This window comes from Gekko japonicus, unplaced genomic scaffold (assembly GCF_001447785.1).
Source record: "Gekko japonicus isolate JY-2015 unplaced genomic scaffold, Gekko_japonicus_V1.1 scaffold738, whole genome shotgun sequence".
Taxonomy (NCBI): Eukaryota; Metazoa; Chordata; class Lepidosauria; order Squamata; family Gekkonidae; genus Gekko; species Gekko japonicus.
In genome coordinates this window covers 270771-290196 of record NW_015173145.1, presented here as the reverse complement: position 1 = coordinate 290196, position 19426 = coordinate 270771, and the positions used below count along the sequence as shown (strand labels likewise).

The 19426-nt window shown below is 52.6% G+C and overlaps 1 protein-coding gene across 1 annotated transcript in view; it reads left to right on the top strand.

Moving 5' to 3' along the window:
- Positions 1-19: 19 nt before the first annotated feature.
- HBEGF (heparin-binding EGF-like growth factor) overlaps positions 20-19426 on the top strand; it is a 20528-nt gene continuing 1121 nt past the window's right edge. The window contains exons 1-5 of the mRNA XM_015422322.1: positions 20-190; positions 1797-1985; positions 12841-13012; positions 16086-16241; positions 17787-17878. Of these exons, the coding sequence (XP_015277808.1) occupies positions 136-190; positions 1797-1985; positions 12841-13012; positions 16086-16241; positions 17787-17859 (645 nt within the window). The 5' untranslated portion in view covers positions 20-135 and the 3' untranslated portion in view covers positions 17860-17878. The remainder of the gene's footprint in view (positions 191-1796; positions 1986-12840; positions 13013-16085; positions 16242-17786; positions 17879-19426) is intronic.

Here is a 19426-nt window from a genome sequence, read left to right as displayed (position 1 = left end):
GGGCAGTCGCCGGCGGAGCGCACGTGGAAGCTCGGCGCGCCGGGGCAGCTCAGGGCAGGCGGGCAGCAAGCGGCACCGAGTCTCGGGCTGGGAGGCGGCGGATCTGTGGGGCGGGCCGCGTGTCTCCGGAGCGCCATGCAGTGGCCGTGCGCCCTGAAGTCGGGGGCCGCGAAGGTGCTGCTGGCGGCAGGTGAGAGAGGCCGTGGAGGGAGGACTTCGCCCCGGCGGGGAGCGGAGGGCAGGGCGCCGCCTGGCAGGCTGCGCGGGGAGGCGGGGAAGAAGCGCCCCCTTCCCTTCCCTCGGGCTTTGGCGCCGCCGCCGCGCAGGTGGAGGAGCGCTGCTTGCTGGGGACTGGGAAGGGCTTCGCTCCCCGGCCGAAAGCGGACGCTCCGGCGGCCCTTCCCGCTCCTCCGCCCGGCGGCGAGGCGGCTCCTTCGCGCGACTGCCAAATTTAGCCCGTCGGATAGCCGACACCGGGGAGTCCCAATGTTCCCTCTAAGCTGTGGAGTCCTGTGTAGTTTGGTGTCGTGGTGAAGTGCGCGGACTCTGATCTGGGGGAACCGGGTTTGATTCCCCACTCCTCCACATGCAGCTGCTGGATGACCTTAGGCAAGCCATAGTTCTGATCAGAGCTGTTCTTGAAAGAGCAGTTTGTGTCAAGAGCTCTCTCAGCCCCACCTACCTCACAGGGTGTCTGTTGTGGGGAGGGGAAGGGAAAGGAGTTTGTAAGCGGCTCTGAGACTCCAAGTGAAGGGCGGGGTATAAATCCAATCTCTTCTTCTTCTTCTTCTTCTCTGTGAGCAAAAATTCTACTTTGTGAGCTCCTGGCATTAAAGTTGTGAGCAGGTGATTTGGCTGCTGCATCAATGAGTCTGCTCTGGAGCCCTCCTTCCTGAGCTGAGACATAAAATCTGTGAGCCAGAGGCTAAAAGACTGTGAGCTAGCTCACACTCACTCAGCTTAGAGGGAACACTGGCGGGGCGGAGGCGCGCGGGGAGAGGGGGTGGCTCACCGGCCCGGGCCGAGGCGGGGATCGTGCCCCGCGCGGGACGGAAGGAACTGGAGAGGAAATCCCCCGTTCCCGAGGATGGAATGTCGCCTGACTCGTTTGGCGTCCAGACGTTCTCGTCGCGGGTCAGATCAGTGCGCGGGTTCCGCTGGAGGGTGGCCACGCGGGTGCCCGTGGAAGGGCCGTGCGGCGCAAAGTGGCCGGGCGGGTGTTTTGTGCGAGCAGCCAGGGTGTGGGCACTTTGTACGTGTGTGAATGGACCTCAGGCATAGCTCTTTGGGAACATGCATCCTGGACCTGAGTGTGTGAACTTGCGGGACATTATCAACCGCGCAGGGAGGATTGTGGGAACATGTGGAGGTGTGCCCAACCCTCCATGCATTGTGTGTGAACCAGTGTTCCCTCTAAGCTGAGTTAGTGTGAACTAGCTCACAATTTTCAGCCTCTGGCTCACACATGTTTGTCTTGGCTCAGGAAGGAGGGCTTCCAGAGCAAACTAGTTTATCCAGCAGCCAAATCGCTCGCTCACCACTTTAATGCCAGTGGCTCACAAAGTAGAATTTTTGCTCACAAGACTCCACAGCTTAGAGGGGATCGTTGGTGTGAACCCTTTTGTTTTTTGCTTTTCGCTATACAGTGGTTCCATAAATAACAACGCCTGATATATCCCGACAAGTTCTTTTAGTGGCGGTTATGTGGGAGAATGATGCAGCACAGGGCAGCCTGAATGGCACACATGTTCTGGGTCCCCATATAATTCTCCTCTCTCTCTCCCCCCCACTTGTAGCTTGCTTGGTGCTGGTGGATGGCGAAGGGATTGGACTACTACGGAATGAAGTTTACCCGAAAGAAGGCAGAGAAGATTTGGCCGTTTCCCAGCTCCTCCCGGCCCGGGAGATTTTGCAGCGTGGAGGAGAGCGAGAGGCAAGCGTCGTTGCCGCGTCCTCCGGGGATAACTTCAGTGAACTCCCTCGAGGTACGTCTGTGGGTTGTGTCGAAGCAGGGAGCTGTGTTTCTCTCTACAAAACGGTTCCTTTGGGGCGGGGCGGGTGCTAGTCGGTGCCTGGGCGGTGGGCTCCCTCCAGACCTCTGAGGCCGCTCTTTGATGTGCCAGACTGGGAATGTGGACAGTCGGCAGACCTCTTCATGGTGTTCTCTGGATCCAGTGGGGAAGTATAGCCATGTAGAGTTGTGTCTGTTGAGAGCGACGACTTTGAGCTGCCGATGTGAGGGGGCGGCAGATCCTCCCAGAGGTGTGACTGTTCCAGTTCGGCAGAGTTGGCGCAACTGGCGCATGCCAACTGGGGGAAAACTAAGTATAATATTTTTTAATGAATGGGGAAAGAACTAGTTGAGGTTTGAAGTATTTGAGCCAGTGTGGCTCAGTGGTTAGAATCTCAGACAAGGGTCTAGGAGACCCGGGTACAGATCCTCGCCCTGCTGTTGAAGCTTGCTGGGCGACCCCTGGCCAACCACACACTCTCAGCCTAACCTACCTCACAGGGTTGTTGTGAGGACAAAATGGAGGACAGGAGAATGATGTAAGCTGCTGGGGGGGGGGGAGGCAGGGCATAAAGATAAACCAATGTAGGCTTTGTGTAACCTAGCCTCAGCATGGTGGTACAGCACCCGTTTTACACATCCAAGGTCTCCAGTCTAGTATCTGGTGTTTTGAGAATCTTGGGACTAGGAAAAACCTGAGTGCCTGGAGAAAATGTGGCAGACACAATAAGTGCTGTGGGGCTAAAGGTTCTGGTATGAAGGACTGCTTAGCTCATTGCAAGCGCCACTTCGTGAAAGACAGGTTAAAAACCCAGCAAATAAGGTTCAGAGAGACATAATTTCTCTGCCTCGTGGACTAGCCGGAGACTAACTTTTGACTTCTTAGTTGTGAGCCTGTTGAGCAAAGTGCTTATGCACGTTTGTTTAGGCACCGATGCGTCTTGATTTTGGTAACCTTTGCTTCCCAGGAAGAGTGCTTAGAATGGGACTCTTGCACGGGAAGGCTTTGGTAACATGAAAATGTGCTGCTGCTTGGATCCTTGGGAGACTCGCTGGAGGGCTGGCCAGAGCATTAAGGAAACGGCAGGGGTGTGAGACGAGGTTACAAATGGGTACTGTTGTCCTTTGAAGCTGGAATAGAAAGGGAGCGATGCTCTGTCAAAGTCCTGGGAGTTGGTGAAGAGTTGGTCAGAGTACAGTCTGAGTCGTTTTTGTTCTTACACCTTCCGGGGGGGGGGGGGGGGGCGTTTGCTTTCCGTCCCAGCGTGGACCTTTCTCTCCCACCCCACCGCTTTGAGCCTGTCGTGCATTCTCGCCTACCCACAGAGCGTCCTGAATGTTGTGTGCCTGTCCTCCGGTGAAATGCAACTGTTCACCCTTCCGCCAGCCCCTGCCTTTAAATGGAGTTTTGCAAAATCAGGAAGCTGCTGGGTCAGAAGGCTGATTTTGGTTGGGGAGCCTCGGGGAAACTCGGGGAGCCTTTCTTTTCTGCCTGCTCCCCTTGATCTTGGGAAACACGGTCAGGTTGGAGTAAACTCTGGGCTGCTTCCTGCTCTCCTGCTGGGAGATGCTTGCGTACCTTGTGAATGACTGGATGTTTTTAGTGGCTTCCTGCTCTACCAGTATTTCGCCATGGTCGGAGCCTCACACTCTGCCTCCTAGTTTTCACTTCCAAGAATCTGCAAGCCCACCCGCTTCGGCATTTCCTTCGCACCTCCTCCCCCTGATTGCAGCAACATCCTTCCTCCCGTCAAAAATATTTGCCAGCACTGGAGAGCCATAGCAACAGTGCTTTTAGGTGCCACCAAAGCAAGAGAGTGGTGGCACCTAAAAACCAAAGCGAGAGAGATGGAGCTGCGGTGGCTCAAGTGGTTAAGACGCTAAACTGCAGGCTGTGGAAGGTCGGTCGTTCGGCAGTTCGAGACCCGAGTGTGCCGCATGACGGAGTGAGCTCCCGTCTCTAGTTCCAGCTCCTGCCAACCTAACCGTTCGAAAGGAAGAAATTGCAAGTAGATAAATAGGTACCACTTTGGTGGGAAGGTGACAGCGTTCCGTGCGCCTTGGCGTTTAGTCATGCCGGCCACATGACCACAGAAATGTCTTCCGGCAGTGCTGGCTCTTCGCCTTGGAAACAGAGATGAGCACCGCAACCCTAGAGTCGGATTCAACTGGCTTTCGAGCAAGGGAACCTTTACCTTTACTTTACTGTGGAATCAAACTTTTTAAACTCAAAGCAGTAGAGGCTTCTGCAGATCTTAGCCCCAGAGTGTGACACTAGCAGGCTGAGAAGGGGTGGGTGGGTAGATCTCTAAACTGCAAGCTGTCGACCACTTTAGATATCAGTTCTCCGCTGCTGCAAGTGAATCACTTCTGCCAGCCTCAGCAACCATTCTGAGAACAATCTGGCAGGTGGGGGTGGATAACTTCTGTAGTCAAGAAAACTAACACTTAGGCAGAAAAACTCTCTGAAAGGAGAACCGTGTCTTGACACAGAGTTAGAAGGGATCCTAGAGGTCACCTACTCCAACCCTCTTGCTCAGTGCTGGAATTAGTCAGCTACAGCACCCCTCTCTGCTTAAAGGAGCACACACCTTTAAAAAAGAGAGACCTTTACCTTTACTTTTTTAAAGCAAGAGAGACCTTGAGTGTGGACGTTTGGCATTGCTTGCTGGGGTCCCAGCACCAAGGAGACGTGTGGCCGAAGAGGGCTGGGCGGCTGGGCGGGGGGCGCACACGCACAAAGCTTCAGGTGTCCGTCACCCTGTGCTGGCTCCTCCTGGGCGCGTGGGCCTGTCCCAACGGAAGTATTAATTCTCCATGCCGTAGGTGTGGGTTGGTCGGCGGAGGGGATCCACAGATGACTCACCCTGTCCCCCACCTACCTGGTGTGGCTCTTCTTTCTTCGCTCGGCTTAGTCACTGGGCCTGAAGCGATGCCATCCGGGGGCGTCTGGCTGGGTTACTGTTTCATCCTCCCGGCCTGTTCGTGTCCTGAGTCTCTGGCATGTGTTGTCCCTGAACTGGATCTGAGGGCAGCAGGTATTAGGTTCCACTGCGTGGGAGAAGCTCGCTGTTGGCTGACAGGGGTGCCCGTATCAAGATCGGTTCTTTCCTGGCATGCCCTCCCCCCCCCCCCCGCCCACCGGCCTGGGCTGCCTGCACAGCAAACGCCCTGAGAGTTAGAGCAGTTCCTCAGTGGAACAGGCTTCCGCGGGAGGCTGTGGGCTCCCCCTTCTTTGGAGGTTCTAAAGCAGAGGAATAGATTGGCCCTCTGACGGCGATGCTGATTCTGTGAACTTCGGCAGAGCATGAGAGGGAGGGCGGGAAGGGATGAGAGCTCTCCTGGCCCTGTCTTGCATGCCCGGGATAATGCCGATCGCCACTTTGGGGTCAGGAAGGAGTTTTTCCTTTAGGCCAGATTGGCCCAAGGATCCCGGAGGGGTTTTTTTGGCCTTCCTCTAGGTGTCGGTCAGGGGCAGTGCCCCCTCTAAGCTGTGGAGTCTCGTGAGCAGAAATTCTGCTTTGTGAGCTCCTGGCATGAGAGTTGTGAGCGAGCCATTTGGCTGCTGCATGAGTCCGTTTGCTCTGGAGACCCATCCTTCCTGAGCTGAGACAAAAATGTGTGAGCCGGAGGCTAAAAAAACTGTGAACCTCGCTCACACTCACTCGGCTTAGAGGGAACGCTGGTCAGGGGCCAGTGGGGGGTGGGGGAGGAGGTAGTTGTGAATTTCCTGTGTTGGGCAGGAGGCTGGACTAGATGATGCTGGAGGTGCCTTCCACCTCTTCTGTTTCCATGTTCCCCTCCGTGATAGGAACTGGTGGGCGGGCCCAGTAGCCGGCACCCCGCTTTGGTAGAAGCGCCTTTGTTCCTGGACCACAGCCGCGTACATCCTGGCTTCATTGTTCTCCATCTTCTTCCTTTGTCCGCTCACAGTTTATTTTTTGACTCCCTTCAGTTTTTCTCTCCTTTGCTTCCAGCTTCCCCCGTGAGCCCTGATTTTCCAGTTTGGGTGGGATATTTGATTGGGTGAGTGACGTCACTGTTCACATCCGGAGGGGCTGGTGGGCACTTGTGGAGGGTGTGGCTGAAGATCCTTTGGTGGTCCTTTTTTTTTTTTTAATCCCCTGAGAACAGGGTAGCTTTATTATTTTTTTGTTACACCTAAGCACTACAGAAAAGAAAAAGGGAAGGGGAAAAGTTAACCCAGGATAAAGGACAGTAAATAAAAACCCACACTATAACTAAAAACCCAAGAGGGAGGGTCCTCAACAATTAGTATCCTGTTAGTATTCAAAACAAATAACTTTTCGTTTAAGTCAGAGCCAGTTTGGTGTAGTGGTTAAGTGTGCAGACTCTAATCTGGGAGAACCGGGTTTGATTCCCCATTCCTCCACTTGCACCTGCTGATGTGACCTTGGGTCAGTCACAAGCTCTGGCACAGCTGTTCTTGAAAAAGAGCAGTTTGTGTCAGAGTTCTCTCAGCCCCACCCACCTCACAGGGTGTCTGTTGTGGGGAGGGGAATGGAAAGGAGTTTGTAAGCCACTCTGAGACACCTTTGGGTAGTGAAGGGCGAGGTATAAATCCAATCTCTTCTTCTTCTTCTATCGGAAGTTAGTAAGTCCGTGTTCGTACCAGATCCTGTCCAACACTTCAGAAGAAATACTTTTTTGAGCAGATTGGAGAATAAACTCCCAGGGGCCCACAACAAATCGATACAGGACTTCTGGAGCGTTTCTTTATCAGTGGGTCCAATCTCTGATTAGAATCAACAAGAAGATGATGAGACAAGCAGATGAGGCCCTGCGATGAAAACAGAGGGTCTGAGCTTCTTCCCTGGTGTTGTATGTGCGCTCTAGAGTAACCTGCTGTATTGTTATTGAGAAGGCCTGGGAGAGGGAGAGAAACTGATATGCTCCTGGGGTGTGCTGGATCTTGGTGCAGAACTATTTGGGGAGGACTGGGGAGCGGCCAGTAGCCGCGCTAGGGAGGAACACAGCCGCATTCTAGTCTTGTCTAACCTCTGCTGCGCCGGGAAACTCCTCTCATTGACGCGTCACTCAGTGGTCAACGTGGATGAACCTTGTTGTGTCGAGAGGGTGTGGAGCTGTGGTCCCCTGGTGCCTCTGCCTGTACGATGTGCATTTGCTCGTGTGCATAAGGCAGGGGTCTCCAACATGGTGGTCATGAGTGCTGAAGCGTCCGCTGATACCTCTCTTGGCACCTGCAAAGGTTTTTTTAGAAAGCAAGCAGGGTGCACGGGGCTTTTGCAAAGGAGGGCTTCTCGTTGGCTGAACAGATTCTTAAAGTTGGAAGCAGCTGCCACCCCAGCCCAAGGATTTCCACTGAGCGAATGGTGTATCTGCAAGAAAATGATTTTAAAAAGGGGTCATTTCGTAGAAAAATAGGTGCAGGAGCTCATTAGCATAACTTATGCCACACCCCCTGACATCACCGGAAGTGTGTCGGAAGGCAACACCCACCGCTCAGGCTCCACTGGACTGTTTTGGATTGCTAGCTATTGGGGGGGGGGCACGTGCAGATCTGCCCTCACAGAGGAGGGAGAGCTTGTGCCTGAATAAAACTTGGTCTTTTGTGTGTCAAGGTGTGCCGGTGTGCCGGGGGGGGGGGGGGGGGGGGGGGGGCTCTGCAACTTACCTGGCTGCTTCTTGCTCTGACTGAGGACTGCTGGGAGCAGGGGGCGGGGCTTGTTGCATGTGCCCACCCCCTGGGCTCTTTACTGCTGGAGCTCCGCTCCTGTGCGCTCCTGCAGGAAATGACCCCTGATTTGAAATAAGCATTCCGTTACACAGAGCTTGAAGAGTTGCTATCGGAGTTATGTATAACCTCCCTCCCTGGCATTCTGTGGTTGGCACCACCTCCTGTGGTGGCCGTTTTGAAGTTGTGCCCACCACTCTGTGTTCCAAAGGCACCTGCAGGCTCAGAAAGGTTCCCCGGCATAGTGTGTTCATGCCTGTTAGAACTGTAACCTGGGGTGTGGACTTGACTTCGAATGTGGAACGGCAGCTCACGTTGCATTTCTGGGTTTTGTCCCTGTGCATGCCGAGCAGCTCTGCTCCTCTTGTTGTGAGTGACCCTGAGCTTGTCAGACACGGATAAAACCTGTGCTGTGTCCGATGCTCCCTCTAAGCTTTGGCATCTTGTGAGGAAAAAATCAACTTTTTGAGCTCCTGGCATTAAAGTTGTGAGCAAGTGATTTGGCTGCTGCAGAAACTAGCTTGCTCTGGAGCCATCCCTTCCTGAGCTAAGACAAAAAGGTGTGAGCCGGAGGCTAAGAAACTGTGAGCTAACCCACACTAACTCAGCCTAGAGGGAACATTGGCTGTGTCTGTCTCGCACTGCAACATCTGCACGTTTGAGCAGACATTTCTTGCATCTCCCTAGGGCAGAAACATGGGGTCTCGCCCATTTGCAGTGGCTCTTGAAGACCACACTCAGTGAGAGTTCTCTAGGGCATGGGGCTTCGGCAGGGCTCTTTTTGTAGAAAAAGCCCAGCAGGAACTCATTAGAATAATAGGCCACACCCAACAACAGAAACTCATTAGCATATTAGGCCACACCCCCATGCCTTCCCTTGGCTTGCCCAGGCGCCGCGTGGCTGGGAGGGGAGGGTAGGCAGTTTAAACTGCCTTCCCTTGGCTTGCCCAGGCGCCGCGTGGCTCCGGGGAGCCCAGGCAAGCTGGCCCTTGGAAAGGCTGGGGAAGGCACGGGGAGCAGTGTTCCCTCTAAGCTGAGTTAGTGTGAGCTAGCTCACAGTTTTTTAGCCTCCAGCTCACAGATTTTTGTCTTAGCTCAGGAACGATGGCTCCAGAGCAAACTAGTTTATGCAGCAGCCAAATTGCTCGCTCACAACTTTAATGCCAGGAGCTCACCAAGTCGAATTTTTGCTCACAGGACTCCACAGCTTAGAGGGAGCCTTGACGGGGAGGCATTTAAATACCTCTCTGATCCTTGCAGGGCCTCCTCAGCCCTCCCGCCTCGGAGTCGCCGGGGGGGGGGGGTCGCTCTCCAGGCCTTCCCTCTGTAGCCAGGCACACAGAGGTTTTGGCTGTAGTGGGTGCCTTGGGGCTTCCGGTCCCCACTCTGGCCTTCCCTTTGGTCAACGTTCTGTTTCAACCCTAGTTCTTCATCTGTAAAGCGGCCAGATACTAACGGTCTCCCTTCTGTGGAGGTGTTGCAAAGATTAATGTGTTGGCCTAGTAAAAGTCCTAAGAGACTTCTTAAGGGGGTCAAAATATCGGTCCTCCACTACACAGATTCGGTGCAGATCTCTCCTTCGTAAGGAGGAAAAATGAAAACGACGTCTTTGCAGACGCTGCTGTCTTCTGCAAAGCTGTAAAACGGGGTACAAACGACACCCTTTGGAATGCGGATAGGATGTTGGATGAGGAGAGCTTCAGATTGGAGTTGTCTTTTTAGTTCTCTTTGTTAAAATTGCATGTCGTTTTGCAGCCATGTGTCAGATTAGCTGAAGGGTCCCCAACGTGGTGCCCAGAGATTTGATTGGCTGTGTGTGGTGTTTTTTTTAAAAAAACGTTGCTTTGGCAGCAGCTGCCACCAACAGCACAAGGATCTACCCTGTGTTACTGAAGTTAAACTGTGGCAATCATTTTGTGGCTGTCTCTGCCTCCTGTGGCAATTGTTTCGTGGCAGCCATTTTGTCGCTGTGCCCACCAAGGCTATTTTTGGGCAGGAACGCACAGGAACGGAGTTCCGGCTGGCTCCCAAGTTGGCCACACCCAGCAGGAACTCATTAGCATAATAGGCCACACCCAACAGCAGAAACTCATTAGGATTGGCTACATTAGGGTTGTGTGGCCTAACATGCAAAGGAGTTCCTGCTACAAAAAAGGCCCTGGGTTTTGACCACAAACAAGGGAAACAGAATAAGAAGCAAAAGGTGGGTGTGGCTGGATGACCACACTTCTGGTAACATGGGAATGTGGCCTAATATGCTAATGAGCGGTGCAGTCAGGGGTGTGGCCTAATATGCTAATGTGTTTCTGCGTCTGGGTGTGGCCTATTATGCGAATGAGTTCCTGCTGGACTTTTTCTACAAAAAGAGCCCTGGCGCCCACCATGCTGTGTCAGAATTCCAAAGGTGCCCACAGGCTCAAAAAGTTAACCCCCGGGTTAGCTTGATGGTCGTTTCTCACCTCCGAAGAGCACCCGGAAGGGGCACATGGGATGTGTCGAAGTATGTTGGGTGAGGGAAGGTGCTTTCCCCTTGAAACTTTCTTCCCGGCGCCATGCTGACCCCTGCCGGAATTGTATGCTTGTGTTTATTGCTCTGGAACCCCCTGGGGTGAAAAAACGTGGATGGAGTTAAGGCCCTTCCTCCTGCCACCCGGGCCGGGGCTCGGCATGCAGGGGGGCACGCGTGCCTCTTACACTTATTTCCTCTTATCGATTTAGTTAATTTATCTCCCAGCTTTCTCCCCAGTGGGGACCTGAGGTGGCTTACATGATTCTCTGTGTTTTATCCTCACAATAACCGTGTGAGGTAAGCTAGGCTGAGAGCGTGTGACTGGCCCCAGGTCACCCAGCAAGCATCCATGGCACGAGGGGGGGATTCAAACCTGGGTCTCCCAGATCCTGGTCCGACACTTTAACCGCCACACCACCCTGGCTGCGGTCCCCTGGGAGCAGATTTCTGCCGTGCCTGAACGGTGTCCCTGTCGGGCGGCTTTCTTTGCCCTCGTGTGTGTGTGGTGGGGAATAACGTTTTGCTCTTATTTTAGCAAGCCCCCGTTGACTTTGTATCTTCCCATGGTATAGCCACGCTGTTTTCTTTAAAGTAATTTCCGTGGATGTTGGAAAGTTGTGTAACCCCTGTACGACTTTCCACCATCCAGCGGAAATCCCTTTATACGGAGTGTCCCCATTCCTTTAGGAGTCTGTTTGTTCAGTTGGGATTGGGCCTCTTACGAATTGCCTCGCCTCTCCACCACGTTCTTTGAGGGCCAAACTAGACACAGTCGCGCAAAGTGTAACCTTGGCCGGATGGGGAGGGAAGGGGTGCTTCGTCCTTCTTCCGCCAGCTGCTTTCCGGCTGAAACGCTTTGCCCTTCCCAGCTACTTTTCACCTGCAACATTTCAAATGGGTGGACAATGCTCCCTCTAAGCTCTGGAGTCCTGTGAGCAAAAATTCTACTGTCTGAGCTATTGGCGTTAAAGTTGGAAGCAGGTGATGTGGCTACTGCATCAATTAGTTTGCTCCGGAGCCTTCCTTCCTAAGCTAAGACAAAAATGTGTGAGCCGGAGGCTAAAAAACTGTCAGCGAGCTCACAGGTCAAAGCAGTGCTATTCCCAATGTATGGCTGCGAAAGTTGGACTATAAGGAAGGCCAAGCACCGAAGAATAGATTCTTTTGAACTATGGTGCTGGAGAAGACTCTTGAGAGTCCCTTGGACCGCAAGGAGATCAAATCAGTCAATCCTAAAAGAAATCAACCCTGACGGTTCCCCGTAAGGCCAGATAATGAAACTGAAGCTCAAATACTTTGGCCACCCAATGAGAAGGGAGCACTCACTGGAGAAGACCCTGATGCTGGGAAAGATTGAAGACCAAAGAAGACGGGGACGGCAAAGGATGAGATGGTTAGACAGTGTCATAGATGCAACGAACATGAAGTTGAGCAAACTTCAGAGGACGGCGGAAGACCGGGAGGCCTGGCGTGATCTGCTCCATGGGGTCGCGAAGAGTTGGACTCGACTGTGCAACTAAACAGCAACAAAAATTATAGGTGGTATTGCCTATAGTTGGTACATAGTATTGCCTATAGTTGGTACATAGATAGCTGAATACTAATGAGCCAGCTTTCAGTCATTCCAGCCACCCGTTAGGAACCCAGCCCCTGGTTATGACGTCACTTATCAAAGGGGACAGGTAGGGGGTGATAAAAGAACCTCCTGGCTGGCCTTGACTGACCAAAGGTCGGAATCAGTATAAGGCAGCTTCAGCCATTCAGTGCATGAAAACCACAAACCTAATTGTAAAATGACCCACACGCACCCAAGTGGTGAAGCAAGTCAGAGTACATGGCCCTTGCCCACTTTCTTTTAGGGTTGACTGATTTGATCTTCTTGCAGTCCAAGGGACTCTCAAGAGTCTTCTCCAGCATCATAGTTCAAAATAATCTATTCTTCGGCGCTCGGCCTTCCTTATAGTCCAACTCTCGCAGCCATACATTACTACTGGGAATACCATTGCTTTGACCGTCTTTTTTGACCTTCAATCTTTCCCAGCATCAGGGTCTTCTCCAGTGAGGGCTCCCTTCTCATTGGGTGGCCAAAGTATTTGAACTTCAGTTTCATTGTCTGGCCTTCCAGGGAACAGTCAGGGTAGATTTATTTTAGAATTGACTGGAGTCTTCTCCAGCACCATAGTTCAAAAGAATCTATTCTTCCGTGCTCGGCCTTCCTTAGAGTCCAACTCTCGCAGCCATACATGACTACTGGGAATACCATTGCTTTGACCACGCGGACTTTTGTGGGCAGGGTGATGTCTCTACTTTTTATCATGCTGTAATATAATTTAATTTAATTTAATTTCATATAATAATAATATAATAGCAGCCTGATATTCCCCTGCAAACTACGGAGACCATCCTGTTCTTATTGAGCACTTTATTCTTTGTTGATTTTAAATGGTTTTTACTGTTTTATTCTGTTTGACTGCGTTTTTATGTGTGAACACTACTGCTCCCTTGTAAGCTGCCCTGAGCCCGCTCGCGGGGAGGTCGGGGTATAAATATAACAAATAAATAAATAAATAACGGTCGTCTTGTTGCTTCCCTCCTTTTCCCCAGTTGCCTTCCTGTCCACGCCGCAAGATGTTGTGACTGCCAAGAAAGAAGGGGCAGGGAAGAAAAGAAGGAAGGGGAAAGGGAAGAAGAGAGACCCCTGCTTGCGAAAATACAAGGATTATTGTTTCCACGGAGAATGCAAATACATCAAGGCACTAAAAGCGCCCTCCTGTGTGTAAGTTACAGCGTATCTGACTAGGGGAAATGCCTCGATCTTTTTTGGTGGGGCGGGTGACAATAAAAGATGGTTCCCCCCGCTTACTTTTTGCCCATCTGGGCTGGCACTAGTAGTGCAGAGCTTGCTATTCCGCAGAAGGAAGGGCTGCACGGCTGTCCCCTAATATTTTAGAAGTTCACCTTGGTGTTGGGAGGAGGGAGTTCACAGTCCAGAGAAAACCAGACAGAGACCAACCAAACCGTGGAATGTTTTGTCGCAGGGAGCTGGCGGCTGGTCGTTTGGTGTGCTTTGGGGTTCTTGTAGTACATTGGAGTTTCTCGAAGAAGAAGGAGAAGGAGGAGAAGGAGAAGGAGGAGAAGGAGAAGATTGGATTTATACCCCGCCCTTCACTTGGAGTCTCAGAGCGGCTGACAAACTCCTTTCCCTTCCCCTCCCCACAACAGACACCCTGTGGGGTAGGTGGGGCTGAGAGAGCTCTGACAGGAACTGCTCTTTTTCAAGGACAGCTCATTATCAGAACTACGGCTTGCCCAAGGTCATCCAGCCAGGTGCAAGTGGAGGAGTGGGGAATCAAACCCGGTTCTCCCAGATTAGAGTCCGCGCACTTAACCACTACACCAAACTGGCTCTCCAAGTGAAAAACCTCCAAGTGAAAGAAATGAAATTACAGAAAAGCTTTTAGAACTTCAGCCGAAGGACGGGGAATTGTGGAAGGAGAGGAGCTGCCTTGCGTATTAGCAGTCGTATCAAGGGCAATTTTCCATGGCTGCTTGCGACACTGGGGAGCCGGTGTGATGTCAGGGTTGGATTAGGACCAAGGAGATGCCGGTTCAAGTCCCCGTTCCGTTATGACGCTCATGGGATGACTTGGGGCAGTCAGTCTCTTGTCAGGGATAGAATGACGGGGGAGTGGTGTGTACATCATTCTGAACTCCTTCGAGAAAGGCAGGGCTAAAAAAATAGGCTCGATCGGGCAGCTGCATCCTGGGTAGTGGGTACATATCAAGTGGACCTGCTAGACGATGAGACTGCTGGATTTTCCTTGTGGCAGTAAGTCTGGCTCAGGTGCCCGTAGTCTGGGGCAGGGATGCTCTGTAGTCTTGGTGCTTGGGGGGGGGGCAACAGTTGGAGGGCTTCTGGAGTTCTGGCCCCGCTGGTGGACCTCCTGAGGGCACCTGGGTTTTGGCCACTGTGTGACACAGACTGTTGGACTGGACGGGCCATTGGCCTGATCCAACATGACTCCTCTTACGTTCTTATACACAACGCAGCATCCCTGCAACAGAAATGCTGCCTTACTCTGTTCGTTGAGGTGGATCTGAAATGCTTCCCCCGACGACTGCGTTAGAGCAGAAGAAAAGACCTGGCTCTTGCATTATGCTTTAAAGCGAGCTGTGAGAGCCGTGTGCCCGATGTGTTTTCCGTTACCCTTTGCAAACGTAACAACCTTGAGCTTCGTGCTTTTCCCGTGTCCCTTTTGTGAACCGCGCAGGTGCCACCTGGAGTCTGCAAGGGGACGAGCATCCAAAGCGTGCTTTGTGCTGGGCAGAGGTCTGCAGGCGGAGGCCACTTACGCGCTGTCATTTCTGTCGCTCGATTGTCCCTATTGCTGCAGGGTTCCCCCCCCCTCCAAATGTGTTTTCCTCTCTCTAGTAGTCTAGTAGTTGGGAGGGCCGAACACTCTCCTTCCTCTGCTTGTTTGTGAAGTGAGGATACTCCGGAGGATGACATTCTGTCTCCTTGGCTGGCCAGGGAGGTCTCCCTCCGGTTCCCCAACATCAGTCTGTGCCCCGCCAGGCCAAACCACTGCCCTCTGGGACAGTGCCGCAGCCGCTAGAACGGTGTTGGCTCATTAGCTGGAGTCCCTGGCGCTTCCATCTGGAAGGTGGTGGCCCTTTGCGAGCCGCGTCATCACTCGGCAGGCTGCCGTGTAATCGGAGCATTGAAGCATGAGGATGACATGGATGTGTGGAATGTGTTGCTTTCAACGGAGCTGTTTGGAAGCGCGAGACACTCGAGCTAAGACGTTTGGAGCAGGCCTCTTTCCTGCCTGAGTAGTGGGTCTTGAAAGTCTGTTTACTCCACCGCTCTGACTCACCTCTGGGGGAATTTGGCCCCTGCGGTTATTCTTACCGTGTGAGTAAGGCTGTCTGAACATGTGAACAGGCAAAGGCTCAGAAGCTCCAAGGAATGAGCGCAGAGATCCTTGCTATAGAGGGCGAAAAGGAGGGGAACCACGGGTCTCTTCGGGCGGCTGAAAGTGAAGATACTGGGAGGAGCAGCAGCATGGAAGCGAAAGCCTTTTGCCTGGTCTTTTGTAGTTACAAGAACCAGTTACAAGTTACAAGCCAGTTTGGTGTCGTGGTTAAGTGCGCGGACTCTATTCTGGGAGACCCGGGTTTGATTCCCCACTCCTCCACTTGCACCTGGCTGGATGACCTTGGGCAAGCCATAGTTCTGATAAGAGCTGTTCTTGAAAAAGAGCCATTTCTGTCAAGAGCTCTCTCAGCCCCACTGACCTCACAGGGTGTCTATTGTGGGGAGGGGGAGGGAAAGGAGTTTGTAAGCCGCTCTGAGACACCTTTGGGTAGTGAAGGCCGGGGTACAAATCCAATCTCTTCTCTCTCTCTTCTCTTCTTGCTGGGACGCACCACCTCCACGGCTCCCCTGAGTTCTGCATCGTTTGTTTCTGTTGCTGTATAGAGCACCATGTACATTAATAACGACAGGTCAGAAAGCCACATCATTTCTGCTCAGGAGATTGTCTCTTTTAAGTGGGTTTGGTCGTGGCTGTTCAGACTTGGGCTGAGCCTGAGCCAGGCCTGACTAGCTCAGAAAGAGAGCGGCGTGCAGTGAGGCAGGGAGGCCTCAGAGGAGTCTGCCCTGTGGTGTCCGGGCGGGGCAGTCCTGCCTGGTGTAAAATAGGGATGACAGAGAAAGCTGCAAGACAGCCCTTCTGTGTATTAAACTCGGCGTTGCGGAGCCAGCAGCACTGATGCAGTGGGGTAGAACTCGACTGTCGCTTTGGGGGTTTTAAACCATGTGCCTCGTCTTCTCTCCGTGACTCCAGGTGCCAGCAGGGGTACCAAGGAGCGCGCTGCCACGCCCTCAGCCTCCCGGTGGAGAACCCCTCTCGCAGCTACGACCACACGACAGTCTTGGCGGTCACGGCAGTGGTCCTGTCGTCCCTGTGCCTTATCATCATCGGCGTGTTGCTGGTGCTCAGGTAAGAGACTTGGCGAGGCCAAGAAGAGTCCAGGCATGAGGCTCGGCTGCCATTTGGGGGCATAGACGCCGCCTCACAAGGTGCCTGTTGTGGGAAGGGGAAGGGAAGGCGACTGTAAGCCGCTTTGAGACTCCCTTGGGTAGAGAGAAGCAGGCTATAGAACCCAGCTCTCCTTATTCCTATGGCCTAATGTGTATTGTTTGCCTGCTTGCTTCCATACCACTGCTCTTCTTCCAAGGATCTCGGAGTGGTTTATGGATTAGGCCCAAAAGGCCTCCCATCCTGGTGGCTCACAGGGTCACATCATCTACAGTTTGGTGTGGTGGTTAGGAGCACAGACTAAAAATCTGGGAGAACCGGGTTTGATTCCCCACTCCTCCACACGCAGCTGCTGGCGTGACCTTGGGTCAGCCACAAGTTCTCTCGGAGCTGTTCTCTCAAGGGCCGTTCTCAAGAGAGCTGTCTCAGCCCCACCGACCTCACAGGGTGTCTGTTGTGGGGAGGGGAAGGGAAAGGAGATTGTAAGCCACTCTGAGACTCCTTTGGGTAGTGAAGGGCGGGGTATGAATCCAGTTGCCTCCTCCTCCATAGTATAAGGGTGTCCTGATCAATGTTCCCTCTAAGCTGTGGAGTCTTGTGAGCAAAATTTCTACTTTGTGAGCTGCTGGCATTAAAGTTGTGAGCGAATGATTCGGCCACTGCATAAATTAGCGTGCTCTGGAGCCATGCTCCCTGAGCTAAGACAAAAATCTGTGAGCTGGAGGCTAAAATTCTGTGAGCTAGCTCACACTAACTCAGCTTAGAGGGAACACTGGTCCTGATCCTCTCAGCCGATCTCTTGAGTTTGTAAACCCCCCACCCCCCCAACTTCACTGCAGGGCTTCTTGAGAATGTTGTGGCTTGTGTTTGCTGACCTCAACCAGTAGTGGTTACCAGGAGCAGCGATTGTTCTCTAAAGCATAGGGAGTATTACAAAACACCTTACAATCCTAGCCTTGTTCGATCTCCTAATAACCTCTGGATTAGGGGTCCTTCAAAGGAGCACTGTGCAGTCAGGGAACTGAGGCGGCTAGATCTATCATCCAAGCCAATCCATTGAGCCCCTGTTTTTTTGAATTCCCCCCCCCCCCCCCCAGTTCAGCACCAAGGTTCTGTTCATTGTTCCGTGTCTGGTTCTCTGTAGGACCTTCTGGGAGAAGTGGTCGTCCTTTTGATTAATTTGCAATAGTCTTTCTTTGGTGTTGGCTTTGGAAATCTCTTCCGGTCTGATTCTGTAAGTCGCTGCAGTAACTCTTCTGCAAGGCTGAGCGCGGGACCAGACAAGCTTGTTCAGGGAGCGAGGAACGAAGTCCGGTTTCAGAGCTTGTGCTCAGTGTGGACACTTGCCAAGGAAAAGGCACAGGGCAGAGCGTCTGATTCTTGGGTCTGGGGATCTGAATGGGAGCAGTAGCCGTGGCCCGCTTTGGCAACCAACAGGTTTGCCTCTGGCACGTAGGGCTGGAATCGATCCGTAACTTGAGCCTCCTTACCTTTTGGTTTTTCCAGGTGTCACAAGCAAGGAGTTTATGATGTCGAAAGCGAAGAGAAGGTTAAGCTGGGTATCACGGTCAACCACTGATGCGCCCTGGGACTGCAAGGTAACCCTTCCAGATATGTGGCCGGGGGAGGGAGGGTTGTGGCAAGAAGAGACGGCGCTGGCTTCTGTCCTGGTCTTGCCTTGAAGGGAAAGGACTGGTCCCACGGCGGCCGGACATAAACTGGGAAATTGCGGGAATAGAAATAACCAGTGCTCCCTCTAAGCGGTGGAGTCTTGTGAGCAAAAATTCTACTCTGTGAGCTACTGGCATTAAAGTTGCGAGTGAACGATTTGGCGACGGCATCAATTAGTTTGCTGCGGAGCCCTCCTTCCTGAGCTCAGACAGAAATCTGCGAACTGGAGGCTAAAAAACTGTGAGCTGGCTCACACTAACTCATCTTAGAGGGAACACTGGAAATAACGCGACCAGAGCAACAGAATACATACTGTGGATTAGACTACAATCCCATTCCCTCCATTCTGATACTCTGCAGCCTTATTTCCCCTTAGCGGCTGTTTCTTCCTGCCTCTGTGTGGCTCTGCCTGGCCCTTGCTTGGGGAGTCCCCTCTCCAGCATCATGAGTTGACGGCTTTTTCCTTTTATTGAGTCCCTCTATCTGCGATGTGATTTGCTGTCCATCCCCTGTAGCTCAGTGGCCTCTTTGCTGCTGGCTGTCCTGCTGGAGCTCTGCCTCCCTCAGTGCAGAAAGAAAAGCCAGAATTCTGAGGATTATGACTCAGCTACTGTGGAGCTGTGGTGGCTCAAGTGGTTAAGACGCTGAACTGCAGGCTGTGGAAGGTCGGTAGTTCAGCAGTTCGAGACCCGAGTTGCCACATGACGGAGTGAGCTCCCATCTCTAGTTCCAGCTCCTGCCAACCTAGCAGTTCGAAAGCAAGACATTGCAAGTAGATAAATAGGTACCACTTCGGTGGGAAGGTAACAGCGTTCCGTGCGCCTTGGTGTTTAGTCATGCCGGCCACATGACCACGGAAACGTCTTCGGACAGCGCTGGCTCTTCGGCTTTGAAACGGAGATGAGCACCGCAACCCTAGAGTCGGATTCGACTGGCTTTCGAGCAAGGGAGACCTTTACCTTTACTTTACTGTGGAATCAAGTTTTTTTAAATCAAAGCAGTAGAGGCTTCTGCAGATCTTAGCCCCAGAGTGTGACACTAGCAGGCTGAGAAGGGGTGGGTGGGTAGATCTCTAAACTGCAAGCTGTCGATCACTTTAGATATCAGTTCTCCGCTGCTGCAAGTGAATCACTTCTGCCAGCCTCAGCAGCAACCATTCTGAGAACAATCCGGCAAAAGGGGGGGGGGGGATAACTTCTATAGTCAAGGAAACTAACAGGCAGAAAAACTCTCTGAAAGGAGAACCGTGTCTTGACACAGAGTTAGAAGGGGTCCTAGAGGTCACCTACTCCAACCCCCTTGCTCAGTGCAGGAATTAGTCAACTACAGCACCCCTCTCTGCTTAAAGGAGCACACACCTTAAAAAAAAAGTTTTTAAATTGCTGAAAAAAGTATTTACAGGGAAAATTCTGGTGGGGCTGTGCCTTTAAGGAAGGGGGCGGCCCCCCCAAAAGCCCCACTGTAGCTACGGGCCC